The sequence below is a fragment of the Phoenix dactylifera genome, chromosome 3, assembly GCF_051530095.1.
Source record: "Phoenix dactylifera cultivar Ajwa chromosome 3, Ajwa_hap1_PhDact_Kaust_v1.1, whole genome shotgun sequence".
NCBI lineage: Eukaryota > Viridiplantae > Streptophyta > Magnoliopsida > Arecales > Arecaceae > Phoenix > Phoenix dactylifera.
This window is the reverse complement of record NC_143192.1, coordinates 31946505-31969018: the sequence shown is the minus strand read 5'-3', so window position 1 is coordinate 31969018 and position 22514 is coordinate 31946505. Positions and strand designations below refer to the sequence as shown.

At 38.4% G+C, this 22514-nt stretch overlaps 2 protein-coding genes across 2 annotated transcripts; one reads left to right on the top strand and one right to left on the bottom strand.

Annotated features, from left to right (window-relative positions):
- Nucleotides 1-2370: 2370 nt before the first annotated feature.
- Nucleotides 2371-15399, top strand: LOC103695726 (AT-hook motif nuclear-localized protein 11-like). Its single transcript, XM_008777118.6, has 5 exons — nt 2371-3911; nt 5557-5624; nt 6661-6792; nt 13635-13796; nt 14595-15399. The coding sequence occupies exons 1-5, from the start codon at nt 3425-3427 to the stop codon at nt 14820-14822; spliced, it is 1077 nt and encodes a 358-aa protein (XP_008775340.1). The 5' UTR covers nt 2371-3424; the 3' UTR covers nt 14823-15399.
- Nucleotides 15400-16847: 1448 nt separating this feature from the next.
- On the bottom strand, nt 16848-20683 carry LOC103695725 (putative phospholipid hydroperoxide glutathione peroxidase). Its single transcript, XM_008777117.6, has 6 exons — nt 20272-20683; nt 19719-19795; nt 19513-19574; nt 18079-18197; nt 17286-17453; nt 16848-17158 (listed from the first exon to the last, which is right to left on the bottom strand). The coding sequence occupies exons 1-6, from the start codon at nt 20557-20559 to the stop codon at nt 17126-17128; spliced, it is 747 nt and encodes a 248-aa protein (XP_008775339.3). The 5' UTR covers nt 20560-20683; the 3' UTR covers nt 16848-17125.
- Between the last annotated feature and the right edge of the window lie 1831 nt (nt 20684-22514).

The window sequence follows — 22514 nt, the reverse complement described above, 5'->3', positions numbered from 1 at the left end:
AGGACTCAGATACTCAGTGATTTCCAATGCACTAGTAGAGGAAAATGCAAGATGATAATGATACAAATACATATGTGACCATGTGCCACAAGAGATCTCAACTGAGAGGAGAAGCATCAGTCACAAAACCAAAATCCAAAAGATGGCTAGAACGATGTAATACCAACCCAAGGCCAAGAAGGGAACCTTCCTTCCTCTTCCTTCTCTATCTCTTCCTCGTTCATTTCTTTTTCTCACATTTTCAGACCATCAATGCCTCTTTGCCATACCAACAGCAACATCCCTAAAGAGGGCTTCTATAACATTCCATGCCGTCACTGCTTCTATCCACAAAAAAGGGCATAAGATTGGGTTGACATAAAGAAGGGGGCTCATATGAGCTGGACCCACCTAACATCATTTTTTAAAAAAAAAAAAAAAATTGATTTTTTTTTTTTGCTATAAAAAAAAATGTAGTGTATGATCATTCTCTAATGGATACTAAAGCAAAAAGATTTTTTTTATTTTAAAAATAGCAAGTTGTAGTGTATGATCAAATTGTTAAACCTCTGATAATCAAAAGGCAGATGAAAGATAGGAGGAATGAAAATAGATAGTTTGGAAATTTGAGTTTTTAGTTGCTTTAACAAGCGATGTTGATGTTGCTTGCTTTGGGTAGGGTGCGACATTATAATAGCAATTACAAATTTTATAACTACCATTGTAATGATTTCAGAGAGAGTTTGCTGTGTTATATAATTTTTGTTAGAAACACATGGTTTTGCATCAGCATTTATTAGAAGTCAAACAAACAATCCAAGCCAATCCTAAGTTAGCGCCCAAAAAAAAGTGGCCATGGGAAAGGAAATTAGAGTAATATATTGCTATTTAGCAACTAGTTGGGTCTTGTAATACCATAATAGCTCTCTTTCTTTGCAGCACGGCATATTAATGAAAATTTTTTTGATAATTATTATTTTTAAAATACCATTCCACGGTTCCACCAATTGATATTTTTTTAAATATATATTTTTAAAAATATCACCAGCCGAGTTCATCATAAAAAGTATCTTGAAGACCTAAAGGATAAATATGTTCAGCTTCTCAATTGCTTCAAAAACATTATTTTTGGCTCTACTCTATCCCAATAACAATAATTATAATTATTATAACAACCATTCTAACAATTTTGAAGATTGTCGTCCTTCCTATTCCATTTGAAAAGCAATGCACTTAAATTAAAATTCTTTACAAGAATAAATCAAACAAACAGATGGGCATGGGAAAAAAGAAATCAAAGCCATATATTTTCAACAAGTTGAACCTAGCAACATCTTAATATCTCTCATTTTCATTCCAACATATTAATGATACAAACTCCAATAACTATTTTCTTAAATACCATTCCATCCATGAATGAAAATTTTATACCTTGTAGTTCCACCCCCCAACTTCAAGCAGCCATACATCAAGTCGGCAGGCCTCTCTCTCTCTCTCTTCTCCATAGCTTGGTACAAACAACAGCTATTGCCTGAGCATTGTTCCATTTTTCATTGGTTGCTATTTGATATCATTCATTCCAACTGTTTAAACCATAAAACAATCTCTAATTAGTTTTTATATTAATTATTATTTTTTTGTTTAAATAGCAATGATTTAGATAAGTAATAAATATTATTTCCATTAGAAATTCTTATTTATAAACACAATTATCCGGTAACAGTTTCAAAAGGTGGACACCTTATGATTGACAAATACTGGTGTCTCACTCATATTTATACTATATATTTTCAATATTTCAATATTTTTGGCGTCCGTGACGCGAAACCCGAAGCTCCACGTCATTCCTCTGACCGAAAGCTGCTCTGCTGCACCACCCGGTCAGTCGCGGCAGCGTCCAGGCTCCAGAGAGCAGCCCCCCACTCGACACATCCTCCCCAAAGTTTCAATGACGTGTCACACTATGACTGGAAAAGGGGATTGGTATTTGCTGCTCGGCCCTCCGCACCGAATCCCATCACTTCCGTAGAAACCGAGAGCTGAAGAAATAGGACGCCGTAGCACGAGGAGCCGCTCGTCCGCACCCACCACCGCTCTCCCGAGCCGTCGATTTCGATCTCGACGGCCACGATCATGCTCCAGCACTGGCTTCGTGATACCCACCGGGTAAAATCCCCGCGGGCCCCACCCCCTGTTCCAGCTGTCCTCCACCTCTCGAGTGCCTCGGAGGCACGGTCACGTGGTGACGCCGCTGGTGGGCCCACCCAGAGAAAAGTCGGCCCGCACACTAATTGCTATGCGGCCGTTCCTTTTAAATCCGGTCACGTGCTCGGGCCGAGCGGCCCTCGGCGTCGGCCGCGGATATGCGGTGCGGGAAGTCGGTGCGTGGCGTGCTGTTTGGAACCAAACAGCTATCAAGGTTAAGCCAATTAATTATTTATTTACCTAAAATTATCTTCTCCATTTATTTATTGACTATTATTATTATTTTTTTTTAAGAAGAGTTTTGGAATTATCCTACCAGCATCACCGTATCCACCGTACTCCAACTTCGATCTCTCTCCTCTTCTCGCCCGCGCTCGCTGCCGCCATGAGAGACGAGTCAGAGAGGAAATCATTAAAAGAGGAAAAATAGAGATTTTTTTTTTAATAAAGTAGACTTTTTCTTTCTTCGTCAAGTGGATGGCTTCGTGGTCTTGCAATCTCTATCTCGTATTTACTTCTCTGGCTCTTGTTTGCGCTGCTACTGTAGTTGTTCGCCAACAACGCTCGGCCTTCAGCGCTTGCAGAAGCAGCTAGGGTTTCTTGGGAAGCGTTCGGGCTTTAACTTCGCGTTTCCTGACCCGGCGTTCGGCCACGGAAGCTAGGGTTTCTGCCATTTTTCCATTAGGGGGAAGCTTTGGAAGCGAGAGCTTGTTTTCTTGGAAGGAGAGACGTGTTCTCTGGAGTGTAGTAGGTTATCTTTCGTTCAACCACTCTTTCCGAACTTGTTCTGGCGTTGGGCTCCTTTTCTGGTAATGAGGTTTGGCGTTTCCGGGTGCATTAAAGGGAAGAGGTAGGGAAAAGGCTGGGATTTTTCTTGCTTTCGCGGAAGCGGATGGGGGGAAATGACCTTTGAGTCCGGCTTTTCTCCATGGGGCCTCAGCTTTTCCGTAACTCGTACCCAATCCCACGCCAGCGTCCCCTTCTTTGGCTTTTGTTGGTTTCTTGAGCGAGCCATTGGAGTTGTCTAGGGCATAGGGGTTTCTCTCTGAGCTCTCTTGATCCAAGGTTCTCCTTCTCCCTGCTTTGCTCTTCTCCTGAGGCCGGAAAGTTCGAATTTTGATAGCGTTCTGGTGGAGAAGACCGAAAAGCTTGAAGTTTTATAGTATTTTCTAGGGCTTTCCTGTAGTATTTTCCTTGTGCTTAGGGTTTGGGAGTGAGGCGGAGGTCTCGAGTCAGTTGCATGGATGGGAGAGAAGGGATGGCAATGTCCGGGCCGGCGCCCTACTACATGCAGAGAGGGATAGGAGGTCCGGTCGCCGGTTCGCAGCATCCGGGGCTGCATGGGCCGCCGCCGGGGATCCGGTCGATGCCGAACCCCGGCTCGAGCCTGGCCGCGCAGTCCTCCGGCATGGGGCCCGGCGGGGGACCGATCGGGTCGGCGGCGTTTCAGGTAGAGTCCTCGCCGGCGATCTCTCCCCAAGGTGGCGGCGGCATGGGCGGCGGGGGGCATGCGGGAGTGGGCTCGGGGGAGCCCATGAAGAGGAAGCGGGGGAGGCCTCGGAAGTACGGGCCGGACGGGACTATGGCGCTGGCTCTGTCTCCCATCTCCTCTGCGACGCCCCCAGGGTCGGGGATGGGGTCGGGCTCGGGCTCGGCTGCTCCTACTCAAAAGCGGGGTAGAGGCCGGCCACCGGGCACTGGGAGGAAGCAGCAGTTGGCTTCGCTCGGTGAGTTCCAAATTGAAAAAAAAAGATCCTTGCTTTGGGTTGTTTCGAAGAGAAAACGATCTCCTTTTTATTGATCCTTCATGCTTGTTGTCGACACTTCCTTTCTGTTGTTTCGAACAATTTTTTTTTCCTGTGAAAGTTTAGAACTTTTAAGTATAATAATGGTGTCATGATGGATGGCGTTAGTTTGATTTTGATAAACGTTGTTTATTTTTCTCGTGTTGTTTAAGATTTGCTGAGATATACGTGTTAAAGAATATGGATGGGATATAAAGATCACCAATTTAATATTTGTCGGGTTCTATAAACAAAGAATCCTGGCTTTGAGCGTAGCCAATAGCTTTATCTTCTTGTTTAAACTTTTCTGAAATCCTAGATTGTTTATTTAGATCTTTTTCTGGCCAAAAGTTTTGCGGTTGTTAATTATAATAATGCTTTGTTGATAGATCGCGTCATTTTGATTTTCATATAGATCGTTTTTTTAATTTGTCGTGCTCAGAGGCTTACGATATGCGTTTAAAGAATACGGATAGGATGCAAGTATCAATAATTTAATATTTGTCGGATTCTCCAAACGAAGAATCCTGGCTTCCCAGGAGAAAGGAAATCTTAAATACGACATTTGGAGTATCCAATAACTTATTGTGTAAATTTAGTGCCTCCAATCCAGTTAGCACACGTACATTTTGTAAGGGAAAAGAATGAGGTATAAAGGGAACAGTAATGATATCTGCAATGGAATAGCAACATATAAATGGCTTTGACTTTGATTCTGTGGGGAGCTTTTTTTTAATTCTTGAATAATAGGAAAAATGCTTTGAGTGGAGGCTGACACATATGAATATATTCTGATCGTTGTTTTCATTTCCTATGTACTATTAATTTTTGTTAGAAAAATGTAAATATGTTCTTTTAAGAAAATAGTTAACCTAGCAGTTTCCTCAAACCGTATCCTTTTTTAGTTCGAATGTCCTGGCATCCTGTACCAGTGTTTGATGTGGACATTCATATTAACAGCAAAGCAGTGTGAATTGCAGACCTTCTGTGACTTCCTATTGAGACCCTACAACATGTTGGGCAGGAGCCAACATTAGTAAAATCTTTTCCTTTATCTAAAATCTTGTTGATTAAAAACTTCTGATGTTACAAGTGAGATGTTGGATGGATTTGTTGGAAAATGGATTCTCGGTTTAAACCATTCCATGTTTTACTGTTTTACAGAGAGAGGAGCTGATAGATAGACAACGTCTATGAACCTATCTCCATGTGGGCATCCTAAAAAACTAAGTACATACAAGGTTTTCCTGGAAGACTTATTGAGCCAAGAGATCAGGTGGCACTGAGCGACTTAGTGGCTTATATATGTCTTCTGGTAGTAATGTGGTGTAACATTTGTACATGTTTTATTGAAAATGCAGTCCAAACATCCAACCTCGTTTCGCTATGATTATAATTTATCCTTCTGTCCCGTTACTCATCCTTCCTTATTTTAAATTTTCTCCAAGTATGCTGCTTTTCTTTTTGGTCTAACAGCATGTTTTTATATGCTGCTTTGGTTGGTTCTGGGTTTCTTGAAGCTAAATGGCATTACTCACATTAGTTTGTCATATTGGAGTCTGAGACCTGTTTGCCTGGTGTTGAATAGGGGAATGGGTTGCTGGGTCAGCTGGCATGGGTTTTACACCACACATTATAACAATTGCTGTAGGAGAGGTACGATTTGCATCATTCATCTTGTTCCGTCAATTGCAACTACTGTTTTAAATTATGCTTTTTACTCCATACTAGTAGTTTTAATTAGTTAGACTTGTTTATGATTATGAGTTTCTATTACATTTCCTGAACTGATTGTCTCTGGTAAGCTGTTATGGAACTGCTTTTAGCAGCTAAGTTTTTCTCATACTGAGATGGTGGTATTTACCTAATACTTGAACCAGCAATAATATCCAATAGAGGTCCTCTTGTGGAAATTATTATTCATTGATTTATATGAGAACATGTCATGATATATTTGGATGTATTAATTCTATCAGATAAAATTCAAGTGTCCTCAGCTAGAAGCATGCTAAAATCAGTCACACAATAGTGATGATTATCTTGGACATTAAATGGAAATCTTGCATGTAACTATCAACCTTCCTGGACCATAAGCATAAAGGGCTCGGCACATGTATAGTTGGACATAGCAAATGCCAAAACCTGATATGATTCAACTGAACTGAACAAAAGTTGCTTATATTTCTAAGTGATCTTTTTATGTTTTTCAGAAGCTGGTAAGTTTTTGCAGTTTCATTACAGTTTTTCCACTCCATTTGATAAAACAAAATTATGTGATCTGTTTTGATAACTTAATTTGTTCTACAATCTATTAGCCATAATTAAGAAAGAGGGAAAATGATTTCACTATATAAGACTAAAATAAGGATATATGTAGAGTGGTATCGCATGTGGTTATGCACAACTCTACAATATGCAGATATATTGCACCTTCTGGCTTTTCTCAGGCTTCTTATCCTGTTGATAATCATTATTTTATTATTAACGCACTTGGTGTTGGCATGAAATTATTAGGTTTTATTGCTTCTCTTTTTGCAGAGTTACTTTGTTCTCCATGTTTTGGTGTTTGGTATTCATTGTTTAGTTATATTTGTATCAAATTCTCAGACTGCATTAGCTGACTTTAAAATTAATTGAGATCATATGTTTTTATTCTAAATGATGATTCCAATACTCCATCATTCTTGTGCAGGACATAGCATCCAAAATAATGTCCTTTTCACAACAGGGACCGCGTGCTGTCTGTATCCTCTCGGCTAATGGTGCTGTCTCTACAGTGACCCTTCGCCAGCCAGCAACTTCTGGTGGCACTGTCACTTATGAGGTTAGAGATTGTTCACTTATTTTCTTGGATTTATTTCTACATAAACAGTTTGGTTTGTTATCTTCCGTTATTGTTGCAAGATCCAATGGTAACTGATCTAAAAATAGAAGACACGATTTATCTTATATATCTTATATGTGTCATAAGTGTGCTAGAATGTAGAATAACTAGAGTTGAAAGTTGGCATGCTTGCACTATTGATTGTGGTTGTTAGTGGAACAACAGGGATAATGTGATTGGATGCATATGCCATAGGTTTAATTTGTCAAGAAGCAAGATTACCTGATTTCGATACTGTGTTATTGGAAAACACAGGTCGTAGTTTCCATATGGATCCTAGTTTCTTGTGTTTGAGCTAAATATAATGTAGTTAGATATAATCTGTCGGCTAACTAAGGGATATCAATGAACTTTACCGGTAGTACCAGATTGTGTCATATGGGACATAGAAAGATGGGAAAATGAAATGACTTGAACATTATTCAGGGATGCTGTTAGGTCCTTGCAGTTTGCTAATTGGACTGCCATTTAGAGGCAGGTGGTTTACAAGGTCCAATCTTGTGGGACTTTTCAAATTGCTTATAATCACTCTAGGTTGGTCTTAGCCATCCTCCTATTTTCCTTGATGCAGGAGGTGAAGCTATGAGAAGGATATGTAGATTGAGAAAAAGAAATGATATGCTCCAGTGATGGTTTTCATATACCTAGAATACTAGAAAATTGATTGCTTAGGATCTCAGAGACATTGATAATGTGGGTTAAGAGAAAGAATCACTAACACAGGTTAACCAGCATTTATATGCCAGACAAGAGAAGTAAAGCTAACTTGCAAAGAATATTTAGTTTATGAAAAAAATTATATGTCGTTTGAGGTCTTGGGTCTTTATGGATTACCAACATATTTATATGCTAAACAGGAGAAAAACTAATGCCAAGTTGCTAAAGGTATTTATGTTTTGAAGAAATTTTGTGGCACTTGACCTGGTACTTATGGCTGAAAACAGAGATTATTTTTGCTTATGTCCTTGCAATGTGAAAGCTAGGAGTCTTTATAAGAGCACATGAAAAATGTGGTGATGGAAAGGCAAGAATCAAACAGATGCTCCATTCATTTCCAAGAGCATCATGGCTACATTTCAGGAGATCTTTGATGGGGAAGAAGGCTAGGAATTACCTGATTATTCATCAATATTGTGCATTATCAAAAAAGCAGTGGCATGAAAAGAAGGGTTACACCAAAACTGTTATTTTGAAGCTAATATACATTTTGCCCACCAATCTGACCTGATAATTATGGGATATAGGAATAACCTTTTGTTTGTAGGTTAGGGCTTAGGATACAACTTAGTTTAACTTTAAAGTAATTTAAATATATAATATCCAACAGGGCTTTTACAGCAATAGGTAATATGCAGGATACAACTTAGTTTAACTGTAAAGTGATTTAAAAATATATCCTATGGGGCTTTTATGACAATAGGCACTACACTAATCCCACGATGAGGTTCTGTTCACTTGTATCGTATGAGCAATGTCCTTATTGATATCAAGAGATGATTGGGTTGGTGTGATATTGTATTTTTAAAATATTGTCCCTGATTTTTTATCTAATTATAGCTATACCATATGAACCAGGACATTGTGTATTGCTATCTGTAATGTTCAATTTTTTGATTAGAGATCATGTCGCTCATCTATTTTTGGCCCACGTGCATTTCATGTGCCTATTTCCAGTTTTCTTAAAGCAAAGTGTAATACCTTGATTCCTATGTAAGATTTTGTAATATAAGATCACTAAAAATATTAAAAAGTTTTCAAATCCTGATCAGAGACGCTAGCAAATGTGTCAAAGCTCAAGGCACGTTAAGGCACCAAGGTTTGTCGGAGCCTATGTGCAAGGCGCAACGCAAGGCTCACCTTAACGAAGTGAGGCTCAAAAATATAAATATCTTAATAATTAATAATGAACACATGATTTTAAACATATTTAACAATGAGTTATCAATTTATATCCTGTGTTCTGTTTCTATGGACAGAGACAGCTGCAGCTGCAGCTGAGGGAAGCAACAGAAGAAGAAGTAAAAGAAGCCTAGGCACCAATTTAGTTACAATTTGGCCTGGATACGAGGCAATAAGACATTGTGACAACTAAGTATCTACTTCATATGTTGTCATGCCCACACATATTTGAGCTTGGATAACACATGAAAATGCCTAAATTAAAAGAAAATCCAGTTGCTTAATTTTGTACCTGTAGTTTAATGATAACCATCTTGAGGAAAAATTACTAACATTGACAAACATTTAGCTATATTCCATTAACTGAAAGGTTTAATTACTCAACCTCCTTATCTTGATCCAAAGAACCTTCCCAGCTCTTCCAATGATAAGCTGATTCACTGATCACTCACCATCCCTTGTAGGTCTATCAATGACCACCATCACCTGACTATCATTTCCATTACATGCTCTAAATGGTTTGTTCATTTTGTCTTTTGCATGAACCTAATTTCCTTTAGGAAACAGAAATTCTTTGCTTCACCTCATTAAAATCATTTAACAGGTGAATAAAGGTTTCTGACGGTAAGTGCTTGACAACTAGAAAACAGTAGAAGTCATCACTTCAATAAATGGAGGGATGCCAAGTTGTTTAAGTGCAATGAAGGAGTACTGGAGAGCCAACTGAATGATTGGAGATCCTTTTTTTATGTTTAACCTCAAAATTTAGTGAAAAGGAATTTCATGGCCTTGACTCTTTGGATGATAAAATGGTGGTTCAATTTGACAATTTCCATAATCTAAATGACTGACCAGCAAACAAGTTCTGTATGATATTTGTGCAACATGTAAGGGTCATACAAAGGCTCAAAAACTTAGTTTTGGTTTAGGCCTAACTAGATGCGTTCTGTTTGGCAGTTTTGGCTTCAATCAGAAATCATCTTCTTCTTTTTTTAAAGATATAAAAAAAGAGAAATGTCAATCAGAATTAGGAAAGGGTAAAATGTGATGGAAACTAATAAAGGAAAAAAACAAATTGGACATCATGTCGAAGTATACTATATGTTTGTATTATTTTAGGGCTTGTGGATGTATTGATATGTGGTTTCACATTTCCTTCTTTCTTTTTCTTTTTTACCCTTTTTTTTTCTTGTTTTCGGGGTGAGGGAGAAGGGGGGAGAGAGAGGAGGGGGGGGGGGGGGGGGGGGAAGAGGAGTGGGGTGAGGGGGACCTTATCATGTTCTCAATGTAATATATCATTTTACTGCTTGAGGATAGTCTAAATCTGGCAATCAAAATGTCTAAATCTCTTCGCAATCTAACGTTGCAGGACTTGCAAATATTCTGGACTGGAAACTTGCAAAGTCTAATTTACTCTTCGGGGATATGCTTTTCATCATTTAAAAAATTGAAGAAACAGAAAATTTGACGACACTTAGAAATTAAGTTTGGCCAAAAGTGAAAAATTAGTTTTATTCTTGAGTTCCATATGGAGCTTAAACCATGGATCATACTCTCAACATGCACTGTCATCTTTGCATGGAAGAACATAGTTTATGTACATCTCTGGATTGGTAACTTGACGTAACCCTTACTATACAGTATATTTGCTATTGCTGTCATTATTTGGCTTGAAGTCCCCTCCTTCAATTAGTTCTATGTGCATCTAATTCTTTGCAAATCCTCTTTTTATGCATGATTTTAAATTAACACATTTGTATGGTTTATGGGTTCATTTGCAAACATTGGGTACTTTAGATCCTTTCCATGTGCAGAAGCATTTTGGTAAGGGCATTTATTCCATATTTGCTGTCAAGCCCTCGATGGCTCATATTCTGTATGCTGAAACGTCTTAGTTTGAAGCAACACAGAGTTTTTGGGCAGATAAGGGCTTCACAACTTACATGCTTTGCAGCCTGGACCCATGCATCTTTAGTGTGTTACTATGTGCATTATGAATTTTACCAGGCTTTATTTCCCTTAATTTTGAACACATGATCAAGCTCAGCTTGATTCGATACCTGCATGGATGCTTGTATGGACATTGTATATTAGCCTTTTCTTTTGCTCTTGAGGGCAATAGTGGAGACTGCGATCTCTAAATCTTAATCAATCATATGCAGCCAGATATGCCTACAGCATGGGATTTGATGTCTTGGCACCAAGGAGCTCATCAGCTTAGTTGTAAAATCAGGCAATATGACAAGGATCTAGGTCAACAATTTTTAATATTCTAACCGACTTGGTGCAATTTTCGTTTTTGTGACATTTCAATCTATTAATCGGATCCTCCCTAGACCCTGCAGAGGTGGGAGCCTCGTGCACAGGGCTATCCTTTTTATGACACTTTAATAAACCTTAGTTATTGTACATTAGCGTAACATTGAGCTTCTAATCTTGGCCTTTTGTTACTCCCCTTAAATTGAATTTCTGCTTACTCTGATCTTTTGACATAATTTGTTCTCCTTAGCACAGGTTAGGATCCATAGCATTAAGTAAATAAATAGAGTTGCCTCACAAAACTACATTCATTTTATGTAAAGCAATCATAACTCGAGTAAATCATTCTGTAGAACATAATATGAACCAAATATTTTAGAGATTTGTGTAGCTGTTTTTGATTTTTTTTTTTTTTTTGCAAACTTTTCTTAAATTGATGGTATGTATTGGTATCTATGTTAGTACTAATCAATATTGGTTTTCTTTTGATGGCATATTTTTGGTGCTTATCGATACTAATTTCCGGTATAGAACTGTTCATGTTGCAATAACTTTAGATATTTGCAATTCTGAGAAACCACTAGGTTGTTGCGACTTTTTAGGACGGTGCTCTGGGATCTGTTTTAGGCATAATTTGAAAAAATTCATAAAATTTCCAAATTAAAATCAATTCATTATGGTGAGATCGTCCACCACATGAAACTGTGCATAATTTGGCTCCTCGAGACAAACCTTGAACTAGAACTGGTGGGATCAAGCATGAACAATTTAATTTTTCCTATCATTTACTATTGAATTGACTGATCTTTGGTTTCCCAATATTTTTAAGGTCCTTCATTTAAAAAATTTAAGAATATATTACTGTACGGTGGCATATAAATAGTTTGGTTTCACGCCATCCGGTGACTAACAAACTCATTATTCCACTTCAGTCAATAGTCAGTAACATATGACGAAGGAACATTTTCTTGTTCTGTGATGTTTTGACACCATCCAATTCTAGGTCAGGAGTAAGCCTTTCTCTTTACTTTTCATTCACTCTTATCCTCTATTTTTAATTGTTTATGTCATATTGAATAACACTGTTTATATCATATTCAGTAACAGGCTATTCTTTCAATGCACTGCATCTTAAATTATACTTCTATTTGTGCATGACACCCTTTTTTGTTGCTTATTTGTGAATAAAGATATCCATTTTCAATATCTGCAAATCACATCTATATTTCTTCATTTGCTATTTCTTGGTGGAACTATTTGTCTTAATTAAGGCATGTGATCAGTTTGGAACCTACAATAGATGAAGCTCATATAATTCCTTTTGATCAAAAAATTCTTTGCAGCTTGTGGATTGTGATTTTTATATTTCATAATGTAGCACATCCTCATGGCTTTGGATTGTCTTAGAGAAAGCCTGGGATCAGTTTGATCTAATCCATTTATCAAACTAATTAATATTTATGGTTGCTGTTCGGTTGTAAAATCTGCTCAATCCTATCATGGTCTGTCTGAAATAAAACTCATGCTTTATAACCGATCTATTATTTGATGGGAAAAAGGCATGGGACCTTGGAAAGTGAGTATGGTGGGGACAACCACATCAAAGTAACTTGACCCATATAAGGAATATGCCATTGCCAAGATTTAGAGGTTGAAGAGTTAATCATACCACCATTGTAGCCATCAATGTTTTTCCCTAGTATTTGAGCTCAGCCTTACAAGTCCTCATTTACCTATCATTTTTATAAGGGCCTCTTCTTTTAGCAATCTTTTTCCAAATCCTTCTTCACATGAGGTGGTGGTGCGCTTGACTAATGCATGGCTGTGAAAGAGTTATTCCAAGGTTGAAAGCCTAAGCCTTTCATGCCTCATTGATGTTACAAGCAACGAGGAGAAAGCTGTTGCTCTTGTAATAGTTTGAATACTCGTGATATTTATTTGCTAAGTGATCTCCAGAAGTAATTTTCTTCCCAATGAAGTCTATCCCTCCGTTCACCTTCCATTTCATCCTCCTTTTTTTTTTTTGTTACACTAAAAATGCTACGTTAGTGAGAGTCTAATAGGTGGCACCTGTCTTTGAATCACATCTAGTCTGGAGGGTAATGTATGTACAGGTTTTGTAGTTGAGACTTGACTCTCTTCAAAACCTTTGACTTTCGATGCTTCATCGAAGTACTGGTGAACAGGAATCATTACTATGGGGTTAAACCCCATCATAAGTGTTATGACGTCTGAAAAGCAAAGGAGCATTTCTTGACCTGCCTATGTTACCTTCAGATGACTCGCATTCTAGATGTCTGACCATCAGTATAGAAGTTTAAACGAAGTCATCGAACCTATTTGTTCCCATAAAACGTCCTTGATATTCAGTCCTTGCTTCGAGTTCTTACTAATAAATATATGCAGAGGCATAAGTTGGCTAGATTGTCTAATCACCATGGAAAAGTTGATTCATTTTAGATCTTTTGTGATAACAGAATATCCGTGTTACTTCTAATAACAAGATAAAACTTGAACTATCATATACAATTTGCTGAGGAATTTTGTGAACACTTGCAATTCTATGTAATTTTCATAAAAAGTTTCATGTTTTTACTCATGTGATGAATTATTTACTTGTTTAGGGCCGCTTTGAAATACTTTGCTTGTCGGGATCCTATATGTTGACTGATGATGGAGGATCCCGTAGCCGGAGTGGTGGTTTAAGCATATCTCTTTCTAGCCCCGATGGTCGTGTGATTGGTGGTGGTGTTGGGGGATTGCTTATTGCTGCAACTCCTGTGCAGGTAACTAGTTGGAACCTCTTATCATATTTTTAGCATTTGAGTTCTGGCATGCTATTGCATTTTGGTCATGTGTGCTTTTGATGATAACCAAGTCTCATCGTGTCAAATTTTCCCCCACTTTTTTTTTTCATATTTGGGCTTTCGGTGGGATCCTCTCTATCTAATCTACGATTGGACTGGCCGGTTTGCCAATAATGGCCATCTGTGTATGGCATGATGTCCGTGATTGAGCAGGGCCCACTGTTTAGCAAACCAACCTTCTCCAGTCCAATCATGGTTCTAGGGGATCGGAATTCTTGGACTTTCAAGAAGGTTCTTAGTATCATTTTTTCATATGTAGGGAAAAGATTATATATATACATCTCTACTATTAAAAAGTGAACTCTGGGGTTTGGACTCCGACCTGGAGTTACTCTAATTTTTTATTATATTTCCCAACTTACATCTCTTAAAGAGTGTCGACTCCACTTTTTTATAGTTTGCCAACTTCTCCATAGTCCAAGTTGATGCCCTTTCTGGAGCCATAGACCACCACGAATCCACTTCTCTATCTTACGCCAAATCAAAAATCAGAAAACAGCCCTCTGAACCAACTTCAGACTGCTAACCTTTCCTCCCATTTCTCACTTCACATGCAGAAATGCACACACATCGTACATGCTGCACACTAGTGTATGTTAAGCACAACATTATATTGATTTCCACCCTTAAGAAAATTAGTAGCTAAAGTATAATTATGTTTCCTTGCTAGATCCTTTCTGGTTTGACCGTTGTGAAAATATGCTTAAATTTTTGTAGGTAATAGTGGGGAGCTTTATTTATGGCGGGTCGAAAGCGAAAAGCAAAGCCAAGACCAGCCAACAACCAGGTGCTGAATCCGATCATCCAGTAGGGGATAAACAAGGCACACCATCTGGTGCACCGCCCAGCCAAAATCTCACCCCTTCTGTCCTGGGTGGATGGCCTGGTTCAAGGCAAATGGACATCAGGAATGCTCACATCGACATTGACTTGACCTGCGGGTAGCTCATGCTGGCTATTTATACTTCGATGGGTGGTGTGTGTATATGTGGCGTTTGTAGGATGATTGGGGAGCCTTGGGGAAGACTAGCAATATTTTGCGAGCCTTGCTGAACTCGCATTTTATTCCTGCTTAATCTCAATTCGTACTAACTTCATTTTGCAGAAGATATCAACCATTTAAATGCCTCTTGTGAAAATTTTTTTGGTTTCCACCAATTGTCATACTTAGCATTATATGGCGTCAAGTATTGCCTGTACATTGCTGGTATGCCATCTTTACTGTGCTGTTTCTTTGCTGTTGTCTCAGGCGTCAGGAAATTTTTGAGATCACCAACTTGTTATGTTGGGTCTTTTCAGTTTTAATGTTGCCTGTAATCAATTTGAGTGCATCTCCAGTCAAATTACCAGTCAAGCTGCCTTTAATGTGCAATGTTCAGGGCATGCTGCCAATTTATCTTTAATCGTTTTGACTGGATCCAGTGGTAGTTCGAGTCGCATGGTCTGGTCTGTCATTGTAATGTTGTCAAACTATTTTTAAGTTTGGTTGTTTATGTCAAAATTTTCTGATTGCAAAGGGAAACCAATTCTCTGTTCTTTGTTCTTATGTGATTATGTTTGGTAAATTACATATAGTGTGCTCTTGAATTGAGGGAGACGTGAGTTTGTTTTGTAGATTGAATCAATTTCTGTAAACTTAATTGCTTGAGCTGCTTCATCAAAAGCTAGGTTTGCGCATAAGTGATTCGCCGAAAAATAAAAAACAGGATTCGGAAAGAATGCATATATCACTGGAAGTTCTTCAAGGATTTGGAAAGAACACAGCTTGAAGGAGATTTTCATACTCTGGGAAATACTTTTTCTAGTACGGGATAAATTTTTTTGTGCCAAACGTTTGGTCTGGTTGTATCCAGCGTTAATCTCATCAACGTGTGCTATGATGCAAGTTACCATCCTAATTTTCTTAGCATATTAACGCTAATGGTTTTCCAGTTTGGGTTGTTGCTAGTGCTTAAAAGTACTAGATATCAGCAGAACTGAGTTCGGGTCATTAGGGCTTTCTTTGAAGTTTCATCTATTAATCCCGTTCCAGGTTTTCATATTTTTCAGCTTCATCTCTTCATGATTCCCATCGAATGCGGTTAGGCGCTGCCGATTGCTAATATATTTTGATAAACATCCACAATCCTGAATGGTTATTGTGATTGAAGTTCTTTCCTTAGCCAAATGCACTGGAACATGTGAATACGTGAGAATTACTAGGGCTTCAGAAAATTGCCACTCCACCTAATAGCCAAAAGCATGTTTTATCAGCATATTAACTATTTGATCTACCTGAGGTTTAAATCCAGTAAAATACTTTGCTGTGATGGGAGAGCTTAACCACTACCAAAATTAGCACAAGAAGATGATGCGAGTGGTTTAGCATCATCGAACTTCATTACAATACCACAATTTAATGATGTGATATACCGTCACTCCTAATTGCAGATACGCAATGCAATAAATTATTTCTAGAGGCAATGGAGCCTTGACTTCAAGCAGAGAGCAGGAAGGAACCGTAGTAGTTCATCTTGTAAACAAACTCAAAGCTCCCCATGATCTGTTTGCCTACCAACAAAGCCATGGATACTTTTCCCACTAGAATGCAGCAGTAGATATTAGGTGTTCCTCAAGTGAGAGATCTCCCAGAAAAAAAAGGAAACTATACGGTCAGCCTATATTCTCAAGGGAGATGCAGACAAACAGAGGGCAGTTACCCAGATTAATAGAGCCTACTTCAGAGGCTCCTCAATCATAAGAGGTCCAGTGTAAATCACCCACCATCTGTGTACCTTCTAATGGTGAGTACTCGGCAGGGCACAACATACATGTTCCTGCCCTGGCCAATCACTTGCCTTTCCACAGTGCACAGAAGGATATTTCCACTGGACCTTTCCAGTTCAAACATCAAGGGAGAAGATCCATAATCAACTTCAATAAAGCAAAAGAGAGCTTGAATTATAGAGACCCATCTATTTACTAAAGAAATTAGTTAACTGCAGAAATAGATGCATAAATTAAGCATATATGTTCCTTAAAAACAATACATTCATTAAGCATTTAAACTAAAGAACTCAAGCAACACTCTTATGACACAAATATCAACACCTACGCACTCAGAAGTACTTGTCAAGTGTAACAGCGCACAGACAAACATCCTGAACGGTTTTATTGGCAGTCACTGAAGCATTAATCATGCCATATTTTACCAAACAAAGACTGAAAATGATACAAAACCCTGGCAAATGGCTCCAAACAAGTGAAATTTAGTTAAGTCCCAGCAGCTTCTTGACATCCTTCTGCAAATGAATGAAAAATCCACATGTTAGTAGATTATCTTTAAAGGTCTAGCAGTAAATTGATAAATTTATCAGAATGACCAGTCTCTTTGGGTTGAAGTTGATGAGATGGAATGGTTTTGGTTACCTCAATGCTCAGAGGTGAAGTAGTCGGGGCATAACGGTCCACCACATGCCCTTCCTTATCGACCAAGAACTTTGAGAAATTCCACTTAATGCTATCTCCAAAGAGACTACCTTTGCTGGATTTCAGGAACTTGTAGATAGGTGCAGCATTGTCCCCATTTACATCAACCTAATGCAGAAGGAAGGCCAGATTTCAGAGGAAAAAAATGATGTATAAGAAATATTGGTCAGCGACCCCCAATGGGCACTTTAATACTTGGCAGGTCAGAATGGTAATTGCATTAAAATTCAAAACATGCCAGGAATATCATCATCAAAATCAAAATTGCCTTTAGCAAACATCTTTCTAGATGCACAATGTTGCATCAATCTTTTTCATTGTACATTTTGGAATATTACGCCATCTAGTTTGACTAAGCTGGTAATCGTACATAACAATGAATCTGCAAATCGTGCTGGTAATCGTACATAACAATGAATCTGCAAATCGTGCTGCTTTGCTTCAGAACTAGATGGTAAAGTGCAGCTTGAAAATATATCGCAAGTAAAATGGAAACTGTGTAAAAATTTCATCCATTGAAACATGAAATGTGGAAAAGAAGTGAAATAAAAGCAAATCAAGAAACTAAAAGATTCATTGCACACGGGAGTATGCTTATATCTAGAATGCATCCTCCCATCAAAGGACATTATAATAAAACAAGTTTATAAATGTTGTCCGTTGGCAATATTTTATATTTCGAAGACCCAGTGCAACCATGACAAAAGGAAATTCGAAATTTTATATAGGTTACCTTGTCAAAGATTGGGTACTCAGCTTTGAATCTAGTGCAAGCAAATTCAAGGATCTGCTCATTGGTTCCTGGTTCTTGTGCCCCGAACTGATTGCATGGAAAAGCCAGAATCTCAAGACCTGCATTATACAAAGAATCATGTAATAAGAAGATAAAGGGATTTACGTTAAAACTCAATTTATAGAAATCAGAGCCGTTAATGCACAAAATCTGTAAATTTCAGAAAATTTTAACTTCACTGTCTTTCTACAACTTTTCTAGATGCATAAATAGACAGATGCTTTTTTAATGCATGTGACCAATCATGAAAAAGCCAAAACTAATGTCTAGGACCCAACAACTTGCCAATTTTTTTTTTTTTCTGCAAATCAACATCTTGGCCTCACAACTAGTTAAAAACCAAAAGATACTAATTATCAAGACATTCTACTTCAAGTTGCAAAATACTGAATTTGAGATGAGAATCGGCATTAAAATTAAGTAACTTTTCAGTAGCAAGCCCTTCTGTAAAAGTTATAAATCATTAGAGTAAGTTTGTCTTTTAATTGGTTAAAAATGCTGCTTAAGTTACAATTTTACCACTTTCGAGACTAATGAGTTTCTCTAAGGCTTGTTTCAGAGCTTGACTGAACCAGAATATGTGTACCGTGAAATTACAGTAATTTGATGAATAAAATTTCATCTGATTTATGTTAATAGAGGCTTCCATAGGCTATTTCCTTTAAGTGGTTACCCTCAAAATAGTACTTCATTTTTGGCCTTTTCACTTGTTATAGTTTTTATATTCTTCATATAGCTGAACTACAACTTAAAAGCAGTACCAACATATATCATTCTTGGTCGAGGTTACTAGTAAATTATGTGGCTATTAAAACTATAGTTATTTAACATGGTTTGCACATATATACATTCTATATGAAGAAAAGTCGCTCGGTCATGGAATAAAGGTCAGTGGCAAGATCGCATCTTAATTACAATGGAAAAATGATGTCAGCACAAAGAACTGAAACTCTAACAATGCTAATTATTATGTAAAGCTGCTGCTGTCTGAGTGATTTGTTCATTTTATTCAACAATTTGTTGCAAATATACCAATACTTTGATTCTTCTTGATCTTTTGACTTCAGGCATTCAAAAATTTCAGAAATCTAACCAAAAAAAAAAAGAATCACAATTATCAGGTATAAAAGACTTATTCCTTGTTGATAAATATATTACTTAAACCAGAAAACACGCCAAACTTCCTTACATGGTAGTCTGAGTAAAACTATTTCAAAGCTATTGTACTCTAGACTAAACCTGCTGAATTATAGCTGTCATAAATGGGGAACTAAAAGAGAAAAATTCAGTGTTCATTGAACAATAACCAGTTGAATTAGGATAGATAAAAATGACCAGTCCGGCCATAAGACATAAACAGGGCCAGACACATACCCTTGTCCTTGTACTTCTCATACAGCGTAGTCAGGTCTGTGTAATTCGAGTTAGTCAACCCACTGAAACAGATAATACATAAAGACTTAGATACTAAATAAACTAAAACAAAAGTGCAAACTGACCAAAACTATAGCAATTGCGATACGGTAACCGATAGATTTAACACTTGAGAAATTCTTCAAACAATAAAAACAAAATACTACCATTGAGATGCCACATTCACAATCAGCAGAACCTTTCCCTTGTAAATGCTGAGGTCCACATCATTTCCCCTGGCATCCTGCACGTTACGAAATAGTGCTCATACTCCAATCCTCTCAAACCAACAAATCAACTACATATTTAGCATAATTCAAGATAAAGCTTTGTCACGCGTCAACCTAAAAACCCACAATCTATCTCAAAACCCTGCATATTTTGATAAATATCACTCCTTTTTTAACGAATTAACTAATCTCCCATGGTCCCATCTTCCAAACCAGAAACATAATCTCATAACACAATCCTAAGCCGTACATTTTAGCTTTAAAAATAAAAAAAGAGCCTTAGGGCAAAATATATTGAATATCTCGTTCATTAAACAAAGAAAGCATCAAAAAATAAAAATTAAAGCACCAAAAAGATCTCGAATTAACAAACCGAAGCAGTACAAGCAACCGATTCAGCGAAAGAATCCGATTTTTGGAAGACCCCATCCACAAAACCCCCAAACCATAGATCAAATCCACGAAACCGGAAGTCAAGAGAGGGATCTACCTTCACAGTGAAGTCATGGACGGTTTGGGTAGCCTGGGAGGATTTGCTGGCCATCTCGGAAGCGAATCTACAGAACAGGGGAGACGCCGCCGGTGAAGAAGAAACAGGGAAAGGGAAGCCGACACCACGGAGATTCCGCGAAGGAGAAGAAGAGATCCTCGAAGGGGCGAAGACGAGGGTCCTTTGAGAGGGAGACGAGCAGGGTTTGGAGAGCCGGAGGGAGGCGGAGTGCGAGAGATTTCTCAAGTAAACGAAGCGAGAGAGAGCCGCGGGAGGGGAACACAGCATCGAAAAGCAGAGATCTTTTCGGCGACAAGGTACAACAGGCGCCCCCACGACCCGTCTATTTTATAGGAGCCAACCTCCGTGTGAACGGACGCGCGCGAGAGCGGCATAAGGAAGGGAGAAGGGTCACACGTCGATGGCTCTGCCTCACATGGGTAGTTCTATATACACCCCCCCCCTATTGCTCAGGACACCCCCCAAAAACCAAAAAAAAAATACCCAAACTAACCTTTAGTGTAATTACCATATTGCCCTTGAAATTTTCTCATACACCTCCCTTCCTCCTCCTCCGTTTCGTTTTGAAAAGAAAAAAAAAACACCCCTCAAACCCCCCTTAAACCCCTCCTCCCCTGTTCCCCCTTCTCCCTCTCGTCGCCGGCATTCTCCCGATCTCCGACCACCTCGCCGGCTTCTCCCGGAACCACCTCGCCGGCTTCTCCCGAAATTTTTTTTTTTCACGGTTCGTGCTCCGTTCGGCACTGGATCGCCGAACAAAAGGCTTCTGTTCGGCTGAACAGTGCTGAACAGAAGCCTTCTGTTCGGCAACCCTCAACCGAACAGATCTGTTCGGCTGCACAGTGCCGAACAGAAGGCTTCTGTCCGGCACTGTTCAGCCGAACAGAAGCCTTTTGTTCGGCGATCCAGTGCCGAACGGAGCACGAACCGTGAAAAAAAAAATTTCGGGAGAAGCCGGCGAGGTGGTTCCGGGAGAAGTCGGCGAGGTGGTCGGAGATCGGGAGAATGCCGGCGACGAGAGGGAGAAGGGGGAACGGGGGGGTTTTGGGCGTTGGCGAGGTGTTTTGGAGGGGAAGAGCGGGGTGGGGGGGGGGTTTGGGGGTGTAGAGAGCAATTTAGGTGAGGGGGTGGGGAGGGTGGGGGGTAATTTAGGAATTTTTAATTTTTTAGGGGTGTCCTTAGCAAATGGGGGGGGGGGGGGGGTGTAGAGAGTATTTAATTTTTTTTTAATTTTTGGGGGGTGTCCTGAGCAATAGGGGGGGTGTATATAGAACCACCCGCCTCACATTTATCTCATAAATTAGGACTAGGTTTTTTTTCCCACGATACCCTCCTACGTAACAAATTTTACATAAATATTTTTTTAAAATTAATATTTGCATATATGCTTTTTTAAAATACTTATATTGCTATTTTATTTTATTTTATTTTGTTTTTCCATATGTACCCACATAATCTAATGCCGTTAAAAAATATTTATAAAGCGGTCACATGAGGACAATTTTTTTTTCAAAATTCTATTTTATTTTTAATTAGAATACATATTAACGGTGTTAGAAAAACTGTTATATTAAATGCATTTGTATAAAAATAGTATTTTATGAGGTACAGAAATAAATATAAATTTGGAAAGGATATTCCCACAAAGTTGAATTTCTAGGAAGGTATTCATATAAAAAATCTATTAGGATTTGATTAGATTAATTAATTTCAAAACTGGCATATTGCACTCACTGTAATATGAACTATCGACATGTACCCTTTTTTTTTTTTTTTTAAGTAAACTAAAACCACCATCCAACTATTTTTCTTTTTAGCTTAAGTTGTCCCCATCAAAACAAGCTACCTTGGTCCAATTCACAGTGTGGACATTTCAAATGAGGCAGGTTTGTCTGCCTCTTTAAAGAATATTTGATAGCACATGCAAAAAAGCAATTTTTGCTCCAATGTCTTATCTGGCATTTGATGACCTGATGATTGATGAACATGATGAACTCAAATGTATGAGTCTATTAGGATCCATCTCTTTCCATTGTTTTCTTGATGTAGTCTGGATTATATATTTTGAGAATAATGGAAACATGATGGAACACAATCCGAAGAATCGAAAGTGGCAAGGAAATATTAGTGCCAAAAAGTAATTCATAAATGAAAGGTCATTTAGCAGTGTGGCCTTTAAGTTTGGTGATGAGTCTTTTGATGGTTATATTGAAGACATGAGT

Coding starts and splice junctions, on each gene's coding strand:
- LOC103695726 (XM_008777118.6), top strand. CDS start 3,425: ATGGATGGGAGAGAAGGGATGGCAATGTCCGGGCCGGCGCCCTACTAC. Junction 5,625..6,660: donor TAACAATTGCTGTAGGAGAG/GTACGATTTGCA, acceptor ATTCTTGTGCAG/GACATAGCATCCAAAATAAT. Junction 13,797..14,594: donor TTGCTGCAACTCCTGTGCAG/GTAACTAGTTGG, acceptor AAATTTTTGTAG/GTAATAGTGGGGAGCTTTAT.
- LOC103695725 (XM_008777117.6), bottom strand. CDS start 20,559: ATGCTGTGTTCCCCTCCCGCGGCTCTCTCTCGCTTCGTTTACTTGAGA. Junction 19,796..20,271: donor TCCATGACTTCACTGTGAAG/GTAGATCCCTCT, acceptor CGTAACGTGCAG/GATGCCAGGGGAAATGATGT. Junction 17,159..17,285: donor CTTCACCTCTGAGCATTGAG/GTAACCAAAACC, acceptor ATTCATTTGCAG/AAGGATGTCAAGAAGCTGCT.